The sequence below is a fragment of the Motacilla alba genome, chromosome 1A (assembly GCF_015832195.1).
Source record: "Motacilla alba alba isolate MOTALB_02 chromosome 1A, Motacilla_alba_V1.0_pri, whole genome shotgun sequence".
NCBI classification, from domain to species: Eukaryota; Metazoa; Chordata; class Aves; order Passeriformes; family Motacillidae; genus Motacilla; species Motacilla alba.
This window is the reverse complement of record NC_052031.1, coordinates 66,084,998-66,110,477: the sequence shown is the minus strand read 5'-3', so window position 1 is coordinate 66,110,477 and position 25,480 is coordinate 66,084,998. Positions and strand designations below refer to the sequence as shown.

Here is a 25,480-nt window from a genome sequence, read left to right as displayed (position 1 = left end):
AGCAACAGCAGCTACAGCCAGCAGCAGAGTCAGGGAGGTTTGCTGGGGTGGGGGCCTGCAGATGAGATGAGGTGAAGTGATGCCTGCCCCCCTCCTTGCTGACCCTCTCTCCTCTTGTTTCCCTGCCCCTGCAGGTCGTTTACTTCACTGCCACCTTCCCATATGTGATGCTCCTCATCCTGCTGGTTCGAGGGGTCATGCTGCCAGGGGCTGCTGAGGGGATCATTTTCTACCTGAAGCCAGACATCTCCAGGCTGGCAGACCCACAGGTGAGGGGTGGTGTCAGGCAAATGCTGGCCACAAGAACGTTCTCAGTGCCCTGGCCTTTACAGCTGAGCATCTAGCTGTCATCTATGAAAGGAGGTCAGGCAACCAGGATCCTTAAAACTTCTGAGAGGGGTCTAGTTCCCTTACACAGCACATCCTTTTTGCTCATGGTCTGCAGCATGTGGGCATATTAGGTCATTTCTACTCATGGGCTCAGCAAGACCAGAAGAGTATATAAAATATTTAGCATGTAACAGAGAGTTTTCCTGGCTGTTGAATGCAGATAATTAAGGGAGGGGTTATATAATCTATCACTTTTAATTTTTTTTTCTGGCCTGGTTAGCACTTTAGCTCCATCAGGACCGTCCCTGGACATGAGGGGTCCCTGTGCTTGCAGAAGAGACTGAAGGCATGCATGTAACATGGGCTGTGACCAGCTGGGTTCCCTTCACTTGTCCTGGGAGCTGGTCCCACCTGCCTAGGGCAAGGGCTGGCCAAAGGGTCAATCACTACCAACAGTCACTGGAGCTCATGGAAACCCTCAGTGAGATCCTGCTACTGAGTTGAGGCAGAAGGTAGAGCTTTAGTTCATGTGGGATGTGTGTCCATGCCTAAAGGGCTCCTGTGTACATGCCTATCTGTGAGAAATTGAGAAATCAGGGTGAACTTAGGCAGCAGTGCCTGGGATGGGATTCTTTGAAGGCTACCAAATTCCAGCTGCCTGGATGTTTGCAGCTGGGGGCCGCTTAGAGGAAAAAGAGAATGACTGGGGAGCCTGGAGACCATCAGAAAGGTGGGCTGTTTACCTGCCTGCCTAAAACCCCCAGCTCAGGGCTTTCCCTGGGACTGTGTGAGAGCAGAGTTGCAGCTCAGCCCATAGTTCAGCTCTCCATGGAGGAGAGGGCTGGATCAGTGCTGAGAAACACCACTCAGATTTTCCCATGGAATGCCAGAGCAAAGGGGAACCTGGGTGTGTGACACCCCACTGGCCTGCAATCTCTTATCTCCACAATTTTCTGCCCTTCACTGTGCACTGTGGCCTCAGAGAGGTGGAAAACTAGATCTGGGAACAGGGAAGGGAGTACACAGTTTGTTGATCACATTGCCATTTGGGGTGACTCACCAGTGGCTCTGCCAGGAGATTAATCATCAGGGCCATGTAGGGACCACAGACATCTGTGGTGAGAGCTTCAGAAGGAGCCATGCTATCAGGGATGCCATCTCTACTTTGAATGCAAAGGTGTGGGGTGGAGAAATGGTGTCACCTTAAATGTGAAATATGGTCTCCTCTAGAGCTTTTTCCTAAAGGGTTTCCAGTTCTATAGCTCAGTTTTTCCAGATAGGTATCCCAGATTTTCCATTCACTGTAGATCCCCTTTCTGTCTCACAGGGTTTGTTCTCCATGACTGGAGGAGTTATTGTTGACAGGGCACAGCCATTTGTTTATTTTGTTGCCACGTCTGGAGACCACTGACCTTCTCTGTTCCAGGTCTGGATGGATGCAGGCACTCAAATCCTCTTCTCCTATGCCATCTGCGAGGGGTGCCTGACAGCTCTGGGCAGCTACAACAAATACACCAACAACTGTTACAGGTAGGAAGAGCCTGTACTCCTCATTTCTTTCTGGAAGTTTTCTCAGATAGCACAGAGCTGCATCAGAGGCAGGTTCTGTCCCTGGGGGAGACCTCGGGTTGTGCTGCTGTGACTAACAACCCGCTCAGAGTGCAGAAGCTGCAGAAGACTCAGGGATGGAAAATGGCTGAGGGAAGAGAGGAGCCCAGAAAATGGTTTTAATAGTGCTCTCCTGCACGAGTCAGTGTGGAAATGAGAGACTGGAGGAGGGGGAGGAATGAAAACAGAGAGTGTCTCCAGCCACTGTGTAGACAGCACACTCTATTTTGACAGAGTGAGTGGGCAGGAGTGACATGGCCAGCTCTGCCATCACTTCCTAGGCAGGGGAAGTGGTACAAAGATGATGGGGGCCTCCTGTCTCCAGTGCTTTATTAGCATCAGAGTAATGTACTGCCAGTGGCCTTTTGATCCTATCAAGGAGATTAATCAAGTCTGTCTGGCCTTCTCCTTGCCCTTGGATTACAGATCTATTTTATCCATGGCCTGACACAGTTGAGCCATAAGGACCATTTTTGACACCCTCTACAGAGCCCTGAGAAGCAGAGACTTTGCTGTGCTTTCACATATTGCTCCAGCACAGATTGTAAAATGGAACTGTGCTTGGGAGACAACAATCATCTCTTCTGTTCTCCAATAGGTGCTGCCATGGCTTTTGGTTGGGCAGTTAATACTTTCTCCTGGCTCTCCCAAAATATTTCAGTCACCAATGAAGTGGTGTGCTGACACCTCCCTCTAGTTCCTAAGGTGCCTTGTGCTGGCAGCTTACCTCTGGGTGTCCCAAATGTGTCCACAGTGCCTGCCCCATAGCAGCTGATGCTGTGGGTCAGCTCTGGCAGCTGCCTAGGCAGGATCCAGGGGTGTGGGGTTTCCAGCCCCACCAGCTCAGAGTGGTGCCCAGTTTTCACAAGGACCAAGAGCACAGAAGTTTCAGGACAAGTAGCATAGCACATCCCAGCCTCCGTCTGAGCATAGCTAATAAAGACAGTGTAGACACTGCCCTTGTCAGTGAGGATTTTTATTGTCCTATTACCCTCGTTTTACTAGACCTGCTGAACCTGTATGTCTTCGTGCTTTCAGATACTGCTCTTTCTTGACTGTGTTTCCTTTCGCAACCTCTTTCCTCTTCTAATTTCCTGTTATCCTCATTTTCTCTGTTGTTTTTCCTATTCTCTGGACTCTTGTCATTTTTTTTATTATGTGCTGTGTGGTTGTGCCCCATTCCCCCACTGTGCCATGTGTAATCCTGTAACTCTTGGACTCTTGGCTCTGCTCTGAGCGTCTTACTTCTGAGGGGTTCAAGCCAACGTTGCTGTTTCTTGGTAGTGCTGTCCAGCTAGGGAAGCTGAGCACAGACATGATCCTACGTGGATCCATTCTGCAGCAAAAAAACCCCATTTCTCTCTGGTCTCTTTCCTGCAGGGACTGCATCATGCTCTGCTCCCTGAACAGTGCCACCAGCTTTGTTGCTGGCTTTGCCATTTTCTCTGTGCTGGGCTTCATGGCTCGAGAGCAGGGCGTGCCTATTTCAGAAGTGGCCGAATCAGGTAAGTTTTTCTGGGAGACTTCAGAGCCAAGGGAAAACAAACAGCCTGAAGGGGAGGGCACTCTTCCAAGGTGAAACCCAGGATGTTCTCTACATCCTCTGTAACTATGGGTGTCTGCAGAGAGGTCTGCAGGACCAGTGCTCCCCAAAACAGCTTTCAGCCGTGGGTGGTTAAGGAGCTGTGGTAATAGGAGCACACATGCTCATCCTGTGGTCTGTTGGCAGGTCCTGGCCTGGCTTTCATAGCATATCCGACAGCAGTAACAATGATGCCTGTGTCTCAGCTCTGGTCCTGCCTCTTCTTCCTCATGCTGATCTTCTTGGGACTGGACAGCCAGGTACAACAAACCTCCCTCCTCATCTAACATGCCTGTCCCCACCCTGAGCATTCCCCATGGTCGTTGGAAAGGATAAGGTGGGTGTGTGCTTTGCTGGTCCCTTAAATAGGTTCTCTACATTGCATGCAGCACTTTCACACTGTGGGAGCTCAGAGCCAGGGCCAATGGTGGGCCAGGGTTTATGTGGGCTGGCATCTCTGCTGGCATCTTCTCCCTGTGTGAATGTGAGGGTGCCCCAGCTACAGCCCTTCAAAACTGTGTACCCTGCAGAGCGAGGCAGAGCACAGAGCAGGGCAGTCTGGGACAGGGAACTGGGCTGTTTTCTCCCAGCTGCATCCCACCAGAGCAATCCCTGTGTCCTCTTCTCACTGGTGAGCCCATGTCTTACATCCCATATCCCTGTTATACCAGGAACAAACCCTGCAGAGTGCAGTGTGAAACTCTGCTGCTGGCATGAGGGGAGCAGAGGGTGTCCTGCATGTCCACCAGGCAGGTGTTTTGCTCAGGCTGTGATCTGTTATACCTCAGCCCTTGTTCCTGGATAATCAGGCCTTTTTCCTCTCTTTTTGCTGGCCTTTGGTGGAAGCAAGGCAGATTAAAAGAAAAAAATGAAAAAATAAGGATGCAGGTGGGAGGACAAAAAGGATAGCAAGGGGAAGTGCGTGCTTATGGAAGGAGAGATGCTGAATTCTCTGACCTGTTTTCTTCTGCAGTTTGTCTGTGTGGAAAGCATGGTGACAGCTATTATTGACATGTTCCCAGGAGTGTTTCGGAAGAAGGGGCGTCGGGAGCTGCTGATCCTGGCCATTGCAGTCATAGGCTACTTGCTGGGCTTGTTGCTGGTCACTGAGGTGAGCAAGGAGTACAGGAGCAAGGAGCAAGGGTTGTACAGCTGAGCACCAAACCCCCTGCTACATGGTTCTGGAGGTCTGGGCAGAGACAGTAAGCTTGTCTTCAGTGCTGTTAATTGTCTCTCATTTCTAATCCATTAGCTGGTGTCTCTCACAGCCAGTGCTGCTTTGACCCTGTGTGACACTGGTGCACTCACTGTATCACTGAGCCTTCCAGAGATCCTGGACCCGCAGCCCAGAGAGGCTGCCTGACACAGGCTTTGTGCAAATACCAGACCCGGGAGCTAAAACAAGCCGAGCTGTTTGAAAACAAGCTCTTCTGAGGGCAGTGATCATTTGCTGGCTGCTTTCCACACAAAGCAGAGCAGCAGGAGAGGAGCCTGGGGGTAATGGCTGTGCCATAACCCTGCTGGAGCCCGTGGGAAGCCTGTGATCCCGGGACCAGCAGGAGCAGAGCTGTGCTGGTGTGATGCCATGCACACGGTGTTTGCACTGCTCTGCAGCTAACAGCTGCACCTCTTCCTGCATGGTGCTGTGCACTGTGTGTACCACAAGCTTGGGTGAGGGTCTTAGCACTCCTGTGCTGCCTCCATGAGCTCTGAAGTGACAGCTAATTCTTGGTAAACTCCTGAGGCATAGATGAATGATCCTCCAGCAGTGTCCTGGCTAAGGACCTGCTGAAGGCAACACCTACCTGTCAATTTGAGTGACACTGTGTCTAGAGCCCTTCAGCACTGTTTGAAAGAATGTGCTTGATGTGGAGAGGCTTTGTCTTGAAGAAATCACATGAAAATCATCCACAGGCCTGTACAGGTAGCTGATGGCAACTCTGCAGGGCTCAGCTCGAAGTCAGAAGCAGTAGGAAAGCCACATGCCTCTGCCATTGCAGAGGTTGGAACTTGTGCAGTATGTAAGGTTGGATGAAGGTGAAACAAGGTGTCTTGAATGTCCTTGCTCAAGATCACAATTTTTTTGGCGCAAAGTTCTGCACTGCTACATGGTATTTCAAAAATTATTCTGGGAACTCCGTAACTGTTTTAAAACAACCAAACAAACCAGTTCCTGCTCTTATGCGCATTGAAACCAGCCTAGCCCAGCAGTATCATAAAATGGGCATAAAAACTCTCCTGCCACCAGGCTTGACTGTGTTTTTGGAACAGAGTGAGGGCAGCCCCAAGAGAAGGCTCTTCTCACACCTGCTCTAGGTTCAGTGTTTCTGTGCTATTCTTTTGCTTGCCCCACTCATTTTCCCCTGACATGGAACAGTCTTGCAACGGCTCTGTTTTCTCTAACTCTTCAACAGGGTGGCATGTACATCTTCCAGCTCTTTGACTACTATGCTGCCAGCGGCACATGTCTGCTCTTCCTGGCTATTTTTGAAGTCATCTGCATAGGATGGGTGTATGGTAAGTGGAGGACAAAACCTGCCTTTTTCTTTATCAAGGCAAGAATTTGGGGTTGAGAAGTGAGAGTTGCTAGAAAAGATCCTCAGGAGGCAAAGAAGTGCTGTAATTATGTTCTTTCTTGTCTAGTTTTCACTGTGTTTCCTTGCAACATTTCTTAATTGCTCCACATTTAGTCTAGGAATGTTTGTTCTTTCTCTGTAGGTGCCTCATATTGAACTACCTTGCTGTTTTTCACATCTGCCCTTTGAATTAGAAAATCAGCTATAGAGGAGTGACTGCCGTTCTTTGGTGTCTGTCCCTGTCTGCTTACCATTGTGCATTTAGTTTAGTCCTGCCAGTTAATTTAACACAAAATTCTGGGATGCAAACTCTCTATGTGTTACTTCTGTAATGATTCCTGCATCCTATTTACCCAGACTGTGATGGCACTCAGAAAATAAATAGGAGGGACTGCTTTGGCTCTCAGTGAAGTCTGTAACTAAACTACTCAGAAGCAGGATAAAACTGAGCTTCATGTAGTATCAGGAGGAAAGCAACTGCATGTTAGTCTGTGCAGTAAGAAAAGTCTCTTCTGATACCCTATGGGAGATCTCTTCCTGACCACAAAGGCTTGGTTCTTCTCCCTGAAGATTGTGTCAAGGCTGATGGTTTTTGGGCAAAGTGTCTTGTGTGTGATGCAGAGCAGCTGCTCCCTCTCTTTGCTTCACAGAACTACATGAGCCTCATACCTATAAGGATTGTGCACAGCTGTAGTAGATGACAGCTTAGACCAGACCTCAACATCCCACAGTCAGATCTGCTGGTTCCAGCTACTTCAAGCAGCATTGCCATCCTAACCTCAGGGAAAGATTGCAAACATAGCATCATGTTGTGTCTCAGTGGTCAGGAGTGGATGGTCATGACAGAATACAAGAAGAAAAATTAGGAGTGGTACTTTCTGTGAATGTTCTTCCAGGTTTTCACAACTTATAAAAGAACCATAGAATCAATTGGTTTGGAAGAAATCTTTAAAGGTCATCTAGTCCACCCTCTTGGCCACTTTCCACTTGACCAGGTTGCTCAACCCTGACCAACCTGGCCTTGGACATTTGCAATGGTAGTGTATTCACAGCCTCTCTGGCCTCCCCTGTCTCAGGATCTTCAGAGTCAAAAATTTCTGCCTTGTATCCACTCTAAACCTCTCTCCTTTCAATTTACAACTGCTAGCCCTTGTCATGTCACTACAAGTCCCCTTTATATATTAAAAGGCTGCAACAAGGTCTTTCTGAAGCTTTCTTTTTTCCAGGCTGGGCAGCCCAAACTTTCTCAGTCTGTCTTCACAGGACAGGTGCTTCAGTCCTTTCTTAGTTTTCATGGTCCTTCTCTGGACCCACAGCTACATGTCTTTCTTCTTCTGGGGTTCCTAGAACCAGATGCAATACTCAGCTTGTTGCCCAGGAATTTCCAGTGCCAGAAGTGAAATCTGTTTATTTCTCTTCTGTTATTTTTTTCCAGTTGACTTGGCTAACCATTTGTCATCCACAAAATACTGCAGTAAGGAGTTCCATGGTTTTTTCAGGTGTGAGGAGTCAGTCTCTTTTCCTTGTTCTGATTCTACTAGCTGCCAATTCCATTCGGTGCCACCTTTGCCTTATGTGCAGTCAATCCGTGTGTGCTCCTTTTGGTGCTTATGGTTTTACAGAGGTAGCATTGGCTGTAGTGCAGTTGCTGATGAAGGGCTTACTAGTTTCTCCAAATGCTTTATGTATAGCAGGAGCCGATTGCTATTTTGGATAAACTCCTCTCTTACCGAAAGCATAACCAGTCCAGATGCTTGCTCTTGGGCTCCAGAGAATGCAAGAGAAACACATGTGTAAGATAGATTTATTTTAGAAAGACATCCTTCAAGGGAAGCTCACTTGACAGCTTTCAGTAACACACCCTGGCCAGATTTTAATTTTGAGTCATCTTCTGCCCAATCCTTTTGGGAATTAAAGGGACATGGAGATCCCTATCCATCTGTGACAGGATGGGGATCACCATTCTAGGTTAATTCATTAAACTGAATTATGCTTTGATGTTTAATGCCATTTTTACAGTCAGACAGGCCACATGTCTTTTCTGATGATCCATGGAGAGGAGCAATGGCAGGCAATGAGTAACAGGAGAGGCGATGCTGCCCCAGCAGCCTCAAAGGGAGATGGAGTAGCTGGGGACAGAGAAATGGCCCTTTTCCTCACCACAATGGCTTCATTTGTTCCAGTCCATAAAGTATGATTTTACCCTCTTGATGTTCTGTTTTGCATCCATTGGGATGATTCTGGTCCAAAATGTGGTCAGAGGGCCAAGGTGAGACATTACAGTGGGGGAACAAAGTGACTAGTGCTGATTAAAGAGGTTTTTTCCCCAGCCTTGCAATTGGCAGAGCTGAGCCTCTTGCTTACACTGTGAAGAATTACAACATTTCTGCTAACACAAATATGTGTTCTGAGTTTCCCCTCTCCCCGCACATACGCCAACCACCCACCACTTGGCAGCTTTCCCCTGCTGCCAGGCAGCTGCTCTCCCAGAGACCTGAGGATTTCTTCCATACTGCTCCCAGCCTGTGGAAGATTCACACAGCATTGGATTTGTGGATCATGTTCCCTAGAGGAGAGTGCTGGAGGGATTCTGGTGTCCCCCTGTCTCTTCTCTGCTCTCCTTCCACTTTGGGACAGGCAGCCCTTCTATAAGCAGGCATGGGCTTTGAATACTGAGATTCACAATATGGTGCCACTGAAATGTGCTGCAGGATATTTTCCAGGCACTCACAGCATGCACATTATGATTAGTTGCTCCAGGAGAAAGCAAGGGCCTCCATCACTGCAGGAAAGCCAGGGCTGAAATCATTAGGACTCTACACAGCTAAAGCCAACTGATGCCAGAGGGTACCTGTGGGTGGCCCTGGGGTAAACCCGTGTTGTGCAGTGATAAATCTTTCTCTGGTTCTGTTGCTCACATGCAGTGTGACTACCAGCATGGCGTGGCAGCCTCCTCCTGCCTGGATCCTGCCAGCTGGGCTCGCTCTGTCTCTGTGTGCTGAATGCTCACAGATGCACTGGCCATGAGCAACCTTATGTGCTTCTTTATGGGCCATAAAGGGCCTGCTCTGTGTGCCTGGTACCCAGAGGATGTGCAGCTGTGGTGCCACCACACCTCCACTGCTGGCTCTTTCACAGGCTTGGTGCAGGTTTGAGACAGAGAGGGAGCAGATACAAGCTTGGTACTGTGGCGTGGAGCCACATAGGGTCATCACCTATTGCAATGTTGTGGGTGGAATTTGATACAGATGAATGCAAATAAATGTAACTTGGGAGAAAAGACAGGGAGAGATTTTTTAAAATAGATTCCAAACTAGCAGAACTATGAAACTCACTGTTTTTGAATATGGTAAAAGTAAAATTAAATCTTTGTCCCTTTTAATTTGGATCTCATTTGCTGTTTTTATAAGCTGCATAAAATGAGAAGAGCTCTGTAAGGAAAAGAGATAAGGATGTAAGCAAATCTCTAGTTAGGTTTGTGTGAAATTTATTCCTGTGAATTTACATGGCTAAATGATTTGTCAGAGGAGCACACAACCACTTTGAAGGTATATGGGATTGATCAGCACAAGGGAAGTGGCACCAGCATTTATGGTTAACCATCCAGTGACTGCATCTCATTCTTCCTTGTCTTGGAATATTGGAAGTAAAAGCAAACATCTTTGTTCACTCCAACAAAAATCTCTTTGGGCATGTTTTTATGGTTTTCTCTGCAGGAGCTTTATCTAATCCTTCTAATGTGCTGGGAAGGAAGGGCACATTGCTCCAGTATGTGTCCTCCAGCTTCTAATTTGCTCAAAAAGTCAGTGTTGAGTAGTTGAACTGATGACTTCTTAAGCTTGATTACTTTTTCATCTGGCTGTGAAATGTAGAATATGTAAAACCTCCTGTTCACATACTCTGAGGATGTTCATGTCAGTCCCCATTGTGTATCATAACATCACCCACTGACTGCCCCAGTGGCCATGGAAATTTAGGACCTGGTGGTTGTTCTACAGAGAAAAGGGACAAGGACAGGTGGAGGCACATTGTCATTAACAACATAAGTTGTGGGCTTCTTTTGTTGTTGGAGAATGGATGGATGTGTGTGCTCTTCTTTTTGCTGGGCATTTTTGTATTTCTTTAATTGATATGTCTCTTTGACTGGATCCTAGATCCAAATTGGCACAGAAACTTTATCTGCCATGAAGCTGTATTGTGAATTAATTTATCTGACATGACAGTGTGTTTCTGTGGAAGATACTGTGCTGTGCTCATACTCTAAACTGCAGTTCACATGATCTATAGCTCTCTTTTCTTTTTTTTCACCCTGTGGAAGATTTTGGCTTTTTGGCAAAATTAGTTTTATGTACCAACTCCTTTCATCCCTTATATATTTTCAGCAATGCTATCTGAATCCTCATGATAGTTACAGCTTGGAAGCTCTCTGGTATAGGCTGGGCTCCCACACAATATATATGCATGTCCCTTGATATACCACAGCTTGTTGTCTTTGCTTGAGGCTACTTGTTAACTTGCCAACTCAACACCAAGAGGTGTTCAAAACACTATTATCCTCCCCCTGTCCCCCAAATACTTCAAAAAGCTGGGTTTAAAAGAGATTTCCTGCAAGAATTAGTCATGGGATATAGAACATAATGCAAAGAATTACAGAAAAAAAAAGAGCATTCATAATGTGCTTTTGTAGAACTACTATATTTAAGGGAAACATAATATGAGAATTTAATTCTGATTCATAAAAACCACAGACCAAAATAAAACTCACCAAACCCCAAGCACTCAGAAGTGTGGCCAGCTCTCTAGGCCCATATTTTACCTAGTCCAGCACTCTGGTGTTGAGATACAAAGAAGCAAATTCATATCCCATTTGCAACTGGGAACTGTGGCCTGACCATGAGTTCACAGATGGATGAACATCCCCAAAAGCAGAATCCTTTAAGCACCAAGACAGAGCTTTAATAAAGCAAATACAGTATTATTTCATCCCATAGGTGCTAAACTGGTAACCCTTTTTCTGGACAAACTAGGTTTTGGTTTTTTGGGTTTTTTTTGTCTACTCTTGTTGTCTTATTTTGCCTGAGGCAGTCTGGTATTTCTGGTCAGTTTTGGTTAGAAAGGTGCTAGGGCACCTTATAAATGACTTTTTGATTTTTTTTTTTCACTTTACCTCTCTTTCTGGCCAACATTAGGCTCCTGATACTGGAAGACATCCCAGAGTTTATTGCAAGGTTTGCTGAAATCCATCTGCATTTTGTAGTCTCCTCTATGCCATTGCATAAGTTTGCTCTTTGTACTTTGGGTTGGGAAGAGTCAGTGGTTAGAGTCTGGCGTGTGGCAGGACTTTTAGGTGTTTTTCTGAAGTATATCCCATTCCAGGGCACCATGAGATTTAGGTGGGTCCCACACACTGTGAACAAAACAATCCAGTAATTGAAACTAATGAGAAGAGAAGGAGAAGATGAGACCCCACCAGACAGCTTCCACTGGACAGTGCAGTAGCACTTGCAGATGGAAGGTTTGGTTTTCAGAAGAGTTTTAATTGCCAGGTTTTCTGAGTTTATGTCAATAACAAAATATTCTGTGAAAGACAAGCTCTTGAAATGACAGGGGTCCTGCCCAACTAAGTGGCGATCCTTGACATGACTTTCCTCGTATACCAGCATGTTTATTTACAAAGAGAAGGTTTAGTTAGGTGTTCCCCACTCTCTTTGTTGCTTTTAGCACTGCACTCACACAATCCCATGTGCTTAACCTGCAAGAGCTTCCCCTTGCTGCTCTGTAAACCAGGCAGCTCTTTTCCCCGTGCAGTCCTCACCAATGCATGGCTGCATCCTCTCACTTACAGCTGCTACTGTCTGGGGGACTATGCTTTTCTTCAGTGTCAATCTTTCTGACACTTACGAGTGAAATTAAACCCCTCCATCTCTATTTAGCCACAGATGGGCCTTTTCAATGCCAGAAATCCCCACCCCCTGCTGCTCTGTTATTAAGATAGCCATGTTTTCACCAGAAGTAAACACCAAAGATAAAGAAAGTTTGGGATCTGATGTGAACAGTGGTTGAAGAAAACAAAACCCATCTGACTTATGATTTTGTCTCTGTGCTGGTTGGTGGCCAAGGTGCCAACCGTTTCTATGACAACATTGAGGACATGATTGGTTACCGGCCGTGGCCCTTGATCAAGATATGCTGGCTGGTGTTCACCCCGGGTCTGTGCTTGGTAAGTGCAATTATGACATCATGACATATCTCTCTGGGCCCCCAAATTCTCAGTGGAAAAGGCTGATTTATCTCCAAGGTGCTGCTGTAAATTTTTCAAACTGTATGGAGAAGCAGAAGCCTGTCTGTAGCTGAGGTAGCTATTTATTTCCTTTGTAAAGCTTTATGTTTTGCCCGGAAAATGAATTGACCCTGAAAATGCAATTGTTTATTGTGAAGGCAAAAGGAAATGTGTCCTCAAAGCCTGGAGAGGTTTGGTCAAATTACCTATGAATAGAAGACCAGTGAAAATTACCCTGTTCTGAAATACTTGCTTCAGTCTGTGTTCCTGGAACTGCCCATGGTTCAGAAGTATCTTTCTACAGCCATTTGCTTTCTGTGTTATTAAATCTCTTCCAAAACTTCCATGACTGTGGTTAAATCAAATGCACCAAAATTCAGGCAAGTTCTTGCCTGTTTTGAATTTCTGTCCAGTCTTGCTCCACTGACTTTTACATGCTTTCTCAGCCGAATTCTTGTTTTGTATCTGATGTTGAGAGTTGTTTTCTTTGACCTCAGTGGGGACACAGATCTGTAGTTACAACAGATTCCTAGTCCTTTGTCCCCAGGCTTCAGCAGGACTTGAAGACCTGTGAAATTTTCAAACCAGCCCAAATTGTCAGAGAGCTTTGCAGCTAGAGAGCCCCAGGAGGGCTAAATCTGTGCCTGTGTGGCTCCTCCAGAGTGTTTTGTGCCAGGCAGAACAACAATTCTTGTCTTTGATATGAATAAATTGCTGTCTCAATGTTGCTGGACCCTCAAAGCTGCTGCCAACTTTGCTTATGACTCTTCAGAAGCCTGAAGGCTTTAGACTGCCGAGATGCCTGGCCCTGGCTCTGAGAACTCTGTGCAGCCAGCACGCACCGGGCTCTGCTCACTGCAGCCAGCAAGGTCCCTGCTGGCTCATGCAACACAGAACACCCATTGCCACCCTTGCAGAGCAGCCAGTCCTTGCAGGGTGGCCAGGCTGCCCCTTGGCTTTCCTTATGTTTGTGTTTTCTGCTCCCCAGGGCGTCTTCCTGTTTTCCCTGATCAAGTACGCACCCTTGAAATACAACAATTCCTACGAGTACCCACCGTGGGGCTACATGCTAGGCTGGCTGATGGCACTCTCCTCCATGGTCTGTATTCCTCTCTATGCCATCTTCATCCTCCTGAAAACCAAAGGACCCCTGAAACAGGTACTGGGATTGTGGACACTGAGCGTGTTGCTGTTGTTCTCCCAGATGGTTCAGGATTGGCCCCAGGGAGGAGGTACAGGCACATTTCTCCTCTGAGAAGGCAAGGGCTGGCGAGAGTCACTCTTCCCCAGAATGTTCTGTAGCTCTTGTTGGCAATTTGGAGAGCTTGGAGGGTCTCAGCACAGCTCCCAGGCTGATCATCAAATGTCCAGTCCTCCATGTGGTGTTGCACCATCATGCTCGATGATCATGCAATATATAGACATATATGTAGCATATATGCAGTAGATACCAATGCAAACCAAGTGCAAAACCAAGATCTGTTTTGCCTTTACTTCTTGTCCCTTGTAGTCCTGGGTCAGGACCATGTTCTTTTTTAAAAGAAATTACCCATAGTTATTAAAGAGGACCTGCTCACAGAGCTGTAAAGGCCTACTCTGTGCCATGCCTGAGCCTGAGCTTTCATTGTAGACATCTTTGTCCTTGTCCTAGGAAGAACTCTATCTAGGGAGATGGAATCATGGAGATGACATCTCACCTGACCCATGAAGAAAGATCTGAGTGACGTACAGTACATATAAATTTCTACACAATTTCTCTACAGGTCCTTCCCCATCCCCACTGCAGCTGGTTGGAGGGTGGGGTGGGCAGAGGGAGCAGGTGAACAGGAGCATCCCTTGTGGCTGTGGTGTAGGTGTGACAGCCACATTGTGGGCTCGTGGAGATGAGGACCTTGCATTGCCAACACATCCAGGGATGAGCTGGGTACAGAAAGTCTTTATTTGTTCCATTGTCTCAGGGAAGGTGAATCTGTGGCTGACATGTCTGACTCCCCACAGCTCAGAAGCTTTTGATGTCTAAATGAGGGCTTGGAGCTGCCAGAGAAGCAAATGCCCACATGTCCTGCCTGTTAAACGAGCAATATCTCTCACCAGGGGTAAAGTGCTTCAAGCCCTTGGACTGAAATGCTGCTGGGAATAGTGTTAATGCTCATTGTAGAGCGCACCTGAGGATTGGCCCAATTCAGATTGAGGGGCTTTCTGTTTGTCCTTGTTTACATGATATTAATTGAAATTTCCAGGGACTCCTCAGCTACATTACCATGAAGAAATTTCCAAGGATGTGGTTTAGGTGTAGGGGAAGGAATTGGCTGCTAAACCTGGGTTGATGGCAGAATCAAAGCCAGCCATGAAATACCTTCTAGGGTAGATGCACCTGTTTTTCAAACAAAATTTCTCAAAATATACCTGTTCTCCTCTTCCAGTCACACCCCAGAATTGCAGACAATTAATTTCCTGACACAAATTTCCAGGAACAGTTGTTGAATATTGCAAACCATCCACTGAAAGCAAGTTTGTAATTGGTAATTATGATCAGTCACTGCTACAAACTGATACCTCTTGTTACCCTTGACTGACCAAGAAACAAAAACGTTGTTTCCTAATGTCCCTGATTAAGACAACTCAAGCTCCAAATACTAAAAACTCACAATGAAGTACCCACAGAGCAGCTGCAGATCAAGGTGAATTTTGTAAATCATGGGGCAAATAGTTTTGAATAAATTAACAAAATCTGTGATTCTGGCAGGCACTTCACAAGGAGTGGGAGCACTAAAATTAATCCAACGAGTCATGGACGAATTGCCTACTTTTCTTGTCATGCACTCTTCATGGGAGTGAGCGTGCACTGTCCTGAGCTTGTGATGGAAAAAATTAGTAACAGTGAAAGTCAGGTTTCAGCTGGGAAATGATAGGCTGTCCCATGGAGCTGGCAGGTAGCTGCAGGACATCAGCTGCAGGATGGAGAGGGAAAGGAAACTAGGAGCTCAAGAAGTCATGTGGCACCAGAGAGATTTTAAAAAATGGGATGAAAAAGACCAGAAATTTACTGCAGAGTCCCTGTGAGCCAGCACTTTATGCTGGAGAGCTCAAAGACATTTTTGTTTTTTAAGAATAAACTCCTTTAAGTTGTCCCAACACTGCATAGATATGTGTGGAACAGCCTGTAGCACCCTACATTGCACAGGACAGGCAGCTGCCTCACAACCCCTGCCTTCACCATCACAGTCTGGCTGACTGGAAGAGGGGAGCTGAGGATGGTTTGGGGCAGAAACCAGTCTGCAGAGAGACTGCTTTACCTGGAAAATGCCACTGGGGTAGGTATTGCCTACCATCCTGTTTTGGATCATAGCAGGACATGCCCAGCATCTGATCATCAGCCCATTTGAAGGTCTTCACAGCTCCCACGAAAATCAATGGAAAGCTACTTGGTAGAGGAAAAATAAAGGTTTTATGGTATTTTTTTCCATTGCCACAGAAAATGTCTGTGGTGCTAATTGCTGGCATCCTCCCTCACAGTAGCAGTTCTGTGAGAAGAGCTGTACATCAGATCATCAGTTCACAGCCCAGATTTGAGCACAGAGACAGAACAATTGTCACTGAGAGCAGCTGAAGCAAACCTGCTCTCCTCCTCTGTTTCACAGCCGTTTGGCAGGAGAGGAAGAGGGAGCTGGCATGTGTGCTGTCTAGGTGCCTTTGCCCCCAGCATTGCTTGTGGATCACTATTGGCTGTCAATTTGCTCATCAGCTTAATTAACAGCAACTTCCTCTCTGCAGCGACTGATGCAGCTGATTTCCCCAGCGGAGGATCTACCACAACCAAAGAAGAAGCACGTGGCGAGGCCGTCTGATCTGAGGCGTGAGGGATGGTCTCCTCCAGCCCAGGAGCTGCTCAGCATCACAGAGAGAGAAACCCACTTCTAGGGCACCTGGGATGTTTCCTCCATAACCCAGACTGATTTGCTCTCTCCTTCCCAAAGTGGTTTCTTTTCCCTTCTCTCCTTCATGTCTGTGATGGAAGCATCTAGGACAATTTGTTTCCTTCCAGCCAGCTGGTTGCACCCACTGGCAACAGCATTTCTTTTACACCCTGGGGACAACTCTTCTGCCAGCAGCTGTGGAGATTGCAGAACGCTTTTGTCAGAAGTGCCCTTCATTATTGACACTGGTTGAGAAGAGAAAAACATTGTAACAAAAATGGGAAAAAAAAAGTGCATTTGTGTTGGGAGGAGGAAAGAAACCACAGTGGTTAGGGTGGGGAGAGAGAGCAGAGATTCAAGGTGTGAAGGAGCAAAGTTAGGAAACCCAGTAAATGATGGGGTGCTAGCATGGGAAATAAGTAAGTTGGTTCAGAAGTGCATAAGAAGCTGGAGGATGACAAAGGAAAGTGCATTACTAGGTCACCTCTGTAGAAGGGAGAGAGAGCCAGGAACATATCACAGCCAATGACAAAAGGAGGCTGCACTGTCACTAGTTACAGCTTCAGCTGTCGCTGGAAGGGAAAGGAGTGACAGGGTGCTCGATGCAATCGTAGTTGTTGATGATGGATCTCAAGGCAGTCTCAGTCTAGAAAAGGGAGTGAGGAATGACTATCTAAGGGGACTTGCTCTTGGTCAAAACTACACGGCCCAGTGAAAACGCATCCAAGAGTGAAACTGATGAACATTTGACAATTCTTTCAGAAAATTCATGGAGCGCAGGAAAAGTCCCAAAGCAGTTGGTAAGAAAAAGAAAAAGAGCTGCAGCACAGCTGGGAAAATGAGACCCTGAGGACTACACGCCCACAAATTTAACTGCACTGCTGGGGCATTTTGTAGAGGAATTATAGAAGGAGTTGATGGGCCTGATTCTTTGCTCCAGGCTAGCTTTGGGAAAGGGGTGGGAAAATGATTGCACTTCCTTGGCTTTGCTGTGGATGACGGTTCAGGGGATAAGGAAGACATAATCGGGTGCAATAATCATCAGCTCAGGCAAGATAAAGCAAAATTAATAGGTAGCATGGGTTCACTGGAAGCAGATTGTGTCGAATTAAAGGTTGGTTGTTGCCAGGGTAGTCAAAAATGTGAGGCAATGGGTGGGAGGAAATGTGCTCTGCTGCCGGGTTTGGTGCAGTGCCAGGTGACTCTGTCCTGTGGAGGCTGGGGCTGTAAAGATCCCTGCCAAATCCTGTTTTAATGCCCATCAAAAATTCACAGTTAAACCCACCAGAAAAGCCAGTGGCAGGACGCACCTGAAGCTTTGCTGTGGTCAAAGGTCACTGGTGCATGGCTGTGCTGCAATATTGGTGAATCCAACCATGCCAGAGAATGACCATCAAAATGAATCACAGATGCTACAGGCTCCTTTCCCCTGTTCCTTGTTCCAAGTAATTGCTTTTCCCTGTGCTGTATGGAGATAAACGACCGGCACCAAAAGTGAGCACAGAAATCAGGCCTCATCTGTGCAGCTTGGTACCTATTCCAATTGCTATGGGAACCTTATCTGCTGCAGTTTCCTCTGAGTTTAACTGGAGAATTAGCATAGGGCAATCTTTTCCCCATTTAATTTCCTTTCCTTTAAAAACTAAAAGCTACAAACTGCTGGTGAAATGAACACTGGAAGTCAAGTATCAGAATTTGTACCTCTCTGGCACATTATCATTTAAGATGTTTTACTGTGGAAGATGGAGAAGGCTGGCAAACCTCATTCACATTCCCTGCAAAGGACTGCAGCACCACATAAGACACCATTTATTGTATTTTATTTTTCAAAGAGCTGAATGTCATGCTGCAAATAGCTGTGGGAAGAGCTTAACACCCAGAGGCTTGAAGTCAGGCCTCATGGTAAGAAGTTTGGTGATTTTTTCCTCTCCCTCCCACCAATGTTGCTCATAATTTGGTGGGGGAAGCAGCTTCCCCCAGTCTTGATTCCTGTACAATCCTTGGTAGGACATTTAGCCCCTTTCCTCCTGCTGCCATGCCTTTAAGATATGAGGTAGTGTCGTGCTGTCAGAGAAGTCCTGGAGATCTGTCCACTTCTTTTTCTGAGGCAGTTGAGTAACACTGCAAAAATCCTAGATAGAAACAAGTAACTCTTCAGTTTGGAACACAGATGTGGTGCTGTGTTATTGACTGCATGAACTTATTCCTCTTGCTTATGTGTAATCTGACAATAACATCCCACCTCTGCCAGGAGGCAACTTATTTTAATGAAGCTAGAGGAGGTATTGGTGTGCCCATTTAAAGCAATCATAAAATTCCCAGGATCAGGACATTAATCCAGTTTCTTTGGATGGAATTGACAAAGTCAAGTCCAGGAATTTTAAGTCAAAGCTCAGTGACCCAGTGTCATTTAATTCCCTTTCCTTTAAAAACTGAAACACCCACACACACCCAGCTGGGGGAACTGGGGGGAATGCCATCAGTGTCTGTCTTTTGCTGTGCCAGCTCCCGGCACAATTAGAGACTGAGTAGTGGTTTGTTAGATTTCTACAAATGTCTTAGGCATTGCTGCATGCATGTGACAGATCTGGCAGGTCTCCATCAACCCCTGGAACTGGGCACCTCTGGAGAACTCTGAGTCTGATGGGAAACTGCTCCTGTCCTGCACACCACCAGGAATACACTACTGAAGGATCGGTATGGAGAGGAGGGAGAGATTTTTTTTTCGCCCTGTAATTGTTGATAACATGCCAAGACACGATGCATTTGGAGCTGAAGTCCAAGAGAAGGTACGAGGTTTTCATACTGTGCTACTCCTCCCAGCTGGAATTAAAACACTGCATACAGAAGAAAGGACATACACCTATAAACACCTAACTACCACTTCAGGGTTTCCAGTTTGTTTGTTGTTCTGGTTGTGTTTTTTGGGGGTTTTTTTGTGGTTTTTTTTTCTTCATAAAAAAGCCATTTTCACCCCTGTCTCCAGAAGGAAAGGACATGAACAGAGTTTGTTAAAAAAGAAATCAAGCCAAAAGGTCTTGTGTTATCCTTCTCCATTCTGTTATTCCTGTTCCCCCCCACTTCAGCCTTCCCTCCCTTCTTCCTTTTACAGTGACTAATGGCAAAAAAAAAAAAAAAAAGAAAAAAAAAAGAAAAGAAAGAAATGGTCAGTGGAACTTGTACTGGACAAAATTTGAGGAAAGAAAGATAAAACTATCAAATATCACCAGGATATCTTCAACTTTTGTGACTGTAACCCTCAACATAGTTTTTTGGAGGAGGAGAATTCCTTTTGCAATGGGAATTCTTCTTGGCTCTCAAACGTTCTTTTGTCCTGGGTGATCATGGTAGCACTTGGGCAAAGGACAATGATCTACTGTATCTTCCAATGAGCTGGAGGTGCAGCCATACCCTCCCTGCAGCCCTCATCTTAGCTTTTGGGCTGGAGAGAAGACATGCCCACCATAGCCCTAGTGCAGGGCTTAACTACCAAGGACTGGAACCCCAGCACCGTCCTGAGCAAAGCTCTTGATTTCCCCTGTGCAGTTATTGCAGTTTGCCAAGGGTCAGGAGATGAAAAAGGGGACTGAACTGGAGGAAATGAAATCTCTTAGAAGAACAGGGATTTCTCAGATCTTATCTGTGTGAGTTATGGATATTCTGCAGTGGCTGTGTGGTTTGTGCTGGAACCTGGGGACTTCCCTAAGATTTTGCTTCCCTGGTGTGTGGCAAGAGGGGTTTGCTCAGGTACTTTCCCCATCTTGAGGAGAGGTGAGACTTGCACTGGTAGAAATAAGAGACATGAGCCAAGTGACTTAGTTGCACAGTCAATGAGGGCTGGAAAAGAGACAGCTGTCGTGAAGGCATATAGAACACATCAGGTCTTCTTGCAGTCCTTTGCTTCATCAGGTTGCATGTGCTTACCTATGGTAGCCTCTTACTAATTAGCTAAATTGTGTTTGAATGGGAGAAGAGGGGAGTAATGTTCATCAAAGGAGAAGATAAAATGATAACTTATTTCAAAAATTAAAGATCAAAATTTAAGACTCGAGAGGCTGAGGAGATGTGCCTATGTTGCTATCCAGTTCCCATGCAGGGTTGCAGGAATAATCTTGAGATATTAAAGTGAAAGACTTTACTCCTGAACCTGCCAAGGGAAGAGAAGAAATGCACTTAACAGTGCATGGATGGACAGTGCAGAGGTTATTTACTTCATATTGTTTTTTAAACCCACAATAAGTCCTTGCCCCTTCAACTGCTTGTGGACCATGATCCTGGCTCTGGTTTGAATCCCTGACCCACAACTGCAAAGGAGGACATGAATTTTCAGAACAGTCTGTTCTGGTTTGTCAAGTCCGAGCTTGGACAGCTATGTGGAAAGACAAGGGATTCCTAGGGAGAAATGCTTTCAGTTTCTGTGCAAAGCCAGTTGTGGGCAATTCCATCCTGTCTTGGTTTTGGTGACATGCCAAAACCATTTTGTTAAATGGCTTTTTGATTTTTTTTCTGCTGTTTTGCTTAGGTTTTTTTACCGGCTGTAGAATAGTTTCCTGCCCAGCCTGGGTTACAGCCAGGATGGGAGCTGTGGACTAGGATGGCTGGTTTGGACCAGAGGCATGCTTACCCTCGATCGTTATTTGCCAGTGGCCACTTTTCCAAAACACGCTTTATTGAGTGTGCAGCTTTTGTTGTACCAGGGTGTAGATAGTGATCTCTGGAGGAGGATGGGAGATTACAGGCCATCTGGTGCCTTTATGAACCTCGTATTTCAACAGGACCTGAAATAAGCTTCTTTTTCTCACGGAGAAATAAACCCTCCCTCAAGCATAAAAGCAACCTGTCACTTTCACATATCCTGGAGAAGGGCCATCACTGTAACATGAGCTTCCTCCACACCTTCTAACTTTGAAGTGAGGATGACCTGAGAGCTGGAACTGGGGTTTCTTAATCAAGCTCTCCAGAAGCAGAGATCTTTATGCTGGAATGCTTCAAGCAGCATGCACGTGTGTCCAGGAGCTGCTGAAGAGAGATCCCATCAGTGGCAGGGCACAGCAGTGTGAATCAGTAACCCTGGATTAGCTGGGATGGTGGGAGGCAGCCTGGCAATGGGAACTGGCTGGTGCTGGGGCTCAGAATGGTGGGGAAATCATGCCCCAGCAGTGTTAGTTTTTTGTGCAGTGCTTTTGGATGAGGTTGTGGTTGATGGTTTTGTTGATGCATGCATCAGTCAAGGAACAGGGAGATGGTGGGGTTCTCTCTTCATGCTCCAGGCAATCCTGTCTCATGTATGTCTGTCTCTCATCACCAACACTGGGCTCTCCCACCCCAAAAATGCTTTTGCAGGGCTCAGCTTTACACCTTCTTTACAGCTGCTTTACACCTTAGCTAAAGCATAAATTACCAGCCAAGTAAAACAGAGGCTCAGGAGCAGCCTCCAGCTGTCCCATCCCATAAACCGCCTTGTCCAGGAGCCCAAGCATGGGAGTCTGTCTCCGCAGAGGCAAGCAGGGTGGTCAGGCACAGTCAGTTTTTTTCAGAACCTCTGGGTGGAGGAAATTTGAACACTTTCAGAGCATATTCATTTTACAGTGTTTAGGCTGAGAAAATAATAGGATTTTTTTTTTCTTTTTATGAATTACCTGCCGTAATCAGATTTCAAAAAGTTATTTGGTGCCTAATTTTTTTTTTTTTTTTTAATATGACAACCACTCCAGCCTCTTTTGAAGTACAAGACAGGGGGTGGCATTTCCCTTGCATTTGGGAGTTTTTGAGCTGTCTCACTTTCTATGGTCAAGGGAAGCAGCAGCAAAACCTTTGCTGTTTGGCCTTGGGGCACCTGTGAGGCTTCATGTGAAGAGGAGAAAAGTGAAAGGGGGCTGGTGCCTTTTGGAAAGTTGGAGGTTCAGAACATCTTAGATCAGTATCTCCATGTGGGTGTGGTTGTGTGTGTTTTAGGGCATCTGGGGGAGAATTGTGCTTTGGTAGGTTTTGCCTTAATGACATCACTACGGTGACCTTGTGACAGGGGCTGGTGGGTAAATGTGTTGCTGTCAGCATTTTGAGTTTGCCAGGCTCTGGACTTTAAGTAGAGGTAAGTTTTAATCTTGGCTCCAAAAATTTTTCCCTCTCTGGAAGGAAGGGAAGAGTGTTTTAGTGACCGTGGGCAGAGGTGTCAGCAGCACCTTCTGGTTGTTCTGGCCCTTGGGCAGGCTGACGTAGGGCACATCGAGCGATGGCAAAGCAATTTCCCATCGTCCAATCCTATCAATAAATGCAATTTCCCTGGAGGGTGGGGCTGTGTGCAACTCTATTGCTGCAGACAGGGGCTGGTTCTGGTTGTGTGCATCACACGGCCAAGCAGCAGCAAGGCTGCAGGCTGGAGATATTTCCCCTCCCAGTGGAGGCTCTGTCCCTTCTGATGTGGCAATAAATGAGGCTGTCCCTGTGTGGCACTCCACAGAGGAGCCAGGCCTTTGCTCTTCCTTATCCCCAAGGCCTGTGTACTTACCATGATGGAGCACCTGTGGTGGACAGTGGTTATGCTGCCTCTGTCAGTAACCCTCATTTGCATCTCATACCCAAATCCGTCCTCTTTTTCCGCTGCATCTGTCACATTTTCCCCACACTCCTGTGCTTTTGAGGTCAAACACAGCCATGTAATAAGGCTTCTCCCTGTGGGAAGGCATTGCCATAAGTTTTGGGAAGTGGCATAAGCTCCATCAGTATAACTGTGCTTATGCTGATTTAAAGCATCTACCTCAGAGCTTTTATTAGCATAAGCCTCTTAATAAAGAGGGAAAAAATTGTAAGAGCTACACCAGTGACGTAACTAGACACATTTAGTGGGCACATTTACTTTAAAATTAGGTTGGTTTCCCAGAGTATGTGATTTCAGTTAAATCTTCCAAAGTATGTGAGGACACTTCTATTTATGTTCCATTCATACTAATTTTAATTTATATTAAGTCCATCAGGATCAAGTCTGAGCCAAGCTGGATGCAGTGTTACTGCTCACACTGGTTTTGATGGATTAGAAGCAATAGAGCTAAATCTTTCCAGTCCTTTGTGAGTCCCTTGCAGTTTCACTGACAAAAAGATGATCATGTTTTTTTTAAACTACATTTATCAAAACAGCCTGCAGGCACAGGCACACTTTCATCAATGTGACTATGTCCACTTGTTATCCAAGTGGTATTAAAGCTGGAATAATCATGCTTCAAAGTGGACTGCTCTGGTTTAGTTTAGCCTAATTTGTTTTGATTTAGATGGGCAACACTGGCTGGGTAGACAAGACCTAAGAGAACACCCTGCAGTAGGTAGGTACTGCTATTACTCAAGTCCTACCAGGAATCTTCCATGCAGAAATTCCATGGCTGGTCTGTGATTGCCCTCACTTTCTGGTTCCCGTGTGCTCCTTGTGCTCCTTGTTGCTGTGCTGGGCATGTCACAGGGACATAGCACACCTTGTGTCACTCAAACACCTCTTTGGCAGGGAAGATAGCTGGGAAGAAGGGGCTGAGGGGAGACTCTGCCATGCTTAAAATCTTCCTCCAAACTGCACCAGGGACACCAGTGGTACGTGGCCTCTGGGGCCACCCTGGAACCTCTGTGTCCGTGTGTCACCTGGACCTCGGGCATGCTGGCACTCTGGGGACTCCAGCCCTTGGAGCATGTCTGGAGAAAGCTGAAGGCAGGTGCCTTTCACCAGGGCTTAGAGATGAACCAGCAATCAGCTTGGGAGCTTGCTGGCTGCTGCTGGGAGGCAGGTATTGGTAATTAAACCTCAGGCTTTGGAAGGGCAACTCAGGTGTGGCTTTGCCCACCAGGAAACTGAATCTGTGTCACAGTGAGATGCTGCAGGTGTCAGCCCCACCAGGAGAGAGGGCTGGGCTACCCACAGGAATGGGCCATCCTCAAGCACCAACACCAGCTGTGCTGTGCCTGGGGAGGGGGACGTGATGGTGCAGAGGGCTGAGTTTTCACTGTGCTTTAGCTGTTGACAAAAGCCACAGACATGATAATGTGTGTAGCAGTGTGCTTCTCTCAGAATCATCCATGTACATCCTTATTTATTTCAATCAAATGGAAAAAATGGTTACACACCTAGAAATGCTTTATCCATGCAAACTGGAGGTGAAGGCTCTTCATCGAAAAAAAAGTAATTTAGAAAATGCCATAGAGACATCTTTAAATGCATGGATTTTATTTTAGTGGCCTTTTCTTTCTTTTCTACTTAATATCCCTCTCCTCCCATAAGACATCTCAGGACTTGTCAGATTGATCATCTTCATTTTGTGCTGGGAAACTCTTGGTCCTTCGGGTCTTACTTGCTGACTGAAAACTCAGTGCTGATAAATCTTTAGCAGAGGAAGTTTTTTCTCCAAGGTGTTTCTCAACCACATGAGTTATGGTAAGGTGCACAGGACAAACAACACAAAAAACACTGAGCCTAACAGAACTTGGCTGTTTCACACCTGACAAAATCTTACTGCCACAATATCCAGTGACATTATCTCACTAGTTCTCCCTGTCTCCAGAGTATTCCAGGAGAAAGAAAATGAATAGGCACACATTGAACTAAAGTGCTTCAACCCAATCTATTTTTCATTGACAGGTCACTTTTAATCTCCTCCAGTGGTGGAAATTCCTTTTCTTTTCTTGTATTTATTTTCAGTTTTGTGCTTGCCATATTTCTTTTACATTTTTATTCCTTCATTGTGTTCTGTTTTGTTTGTGCTGTTGACAGCAGGAGAGATTTAAAAAATGCCCAGACTTTGAAGCAAGTCATCTACAGATGAAATTGTTCCTAAGGGCTCCTAGCAGCTGCAGGGACAAGTGGCATAAATGCAGATTTAATACCAGTGGCTGAAGGTAATTGTAAATAAAAGTACTCTTTGTGAAAAGAATTGGACAGGTTTCCAGATGAATAATAGTTCAAAGAAGCTGTGTGCCCTGGAAACATGGCTGGCAGCCTGTGGAGAGCTATAAATATGTGAGGCAAGACCTTTCCCTATGCCAAAGGACAAGCTCATCCCAGCTTGACCATGAATGCCCAAGATGGGGAGTACCAGAGGTTCTGGCAGTTTTCCTGGGGACAAGGGGTCAGTGAGGATGGCAGGTGATTATGTTACCAGATATTAACAGTCCAGCCACTGGTGACAAAGAAACTCTGGACACCACAAGGGGA

At 46.1% G+C, this 25,480-nt stretch overlaps 1 protein-coding gene across 6 annotated transcripts in view; it reads left to right on the top strand.

Moving 5' to 3' along the window:
• SLC6A12 (solute carrier family 6 member 12) overlaps positions 1-19,312 on the top strand; it is a 38,595-nt gene extending 19,283 nt beyond the window's left edge. For all 6 annotated transcript variants that reach the window (XM_038155621.1, XM_038155623.1, XM_038155624.1 and 3 more), the window contains 9 exons: positions 135-269; positions 1,757-1,860; positions 3,319-3,443; positions 3,668-3,780; positions 4,494-4,631; positions 5,935-6,037; positions 12,216-12,316; positions 13,365-13,535; positions 16,151-19,312. In XM_038155621.1, the coding sequence (XP_038011549.1) occupies positions 135-269; positions 1,757-1,860; positions 3,319-3,443; positions 3,668-3,780; positions 4,494-4,631; positions 5,935-6,037; positions 12,216-12,316; positions 13,365-13,535; positions 16,151-16,297 (1,137 nt within the window). In that variant the 3' untranslated portion in view covers positions 16,298-19,312. The remainder of the gene's footprint in view (positions 1-134; positions 270-1,756; positions 1,861-3,318; positions 3,444-3,667; positions 3,781-4,493; positions 4,632-5,934; positions 6,038-12,215; positions 12,317-13,364; positions 13,536-16,150) is intronic.
• Positions 19,313-25,480: the final 6,168 nt, after the last annotated feature.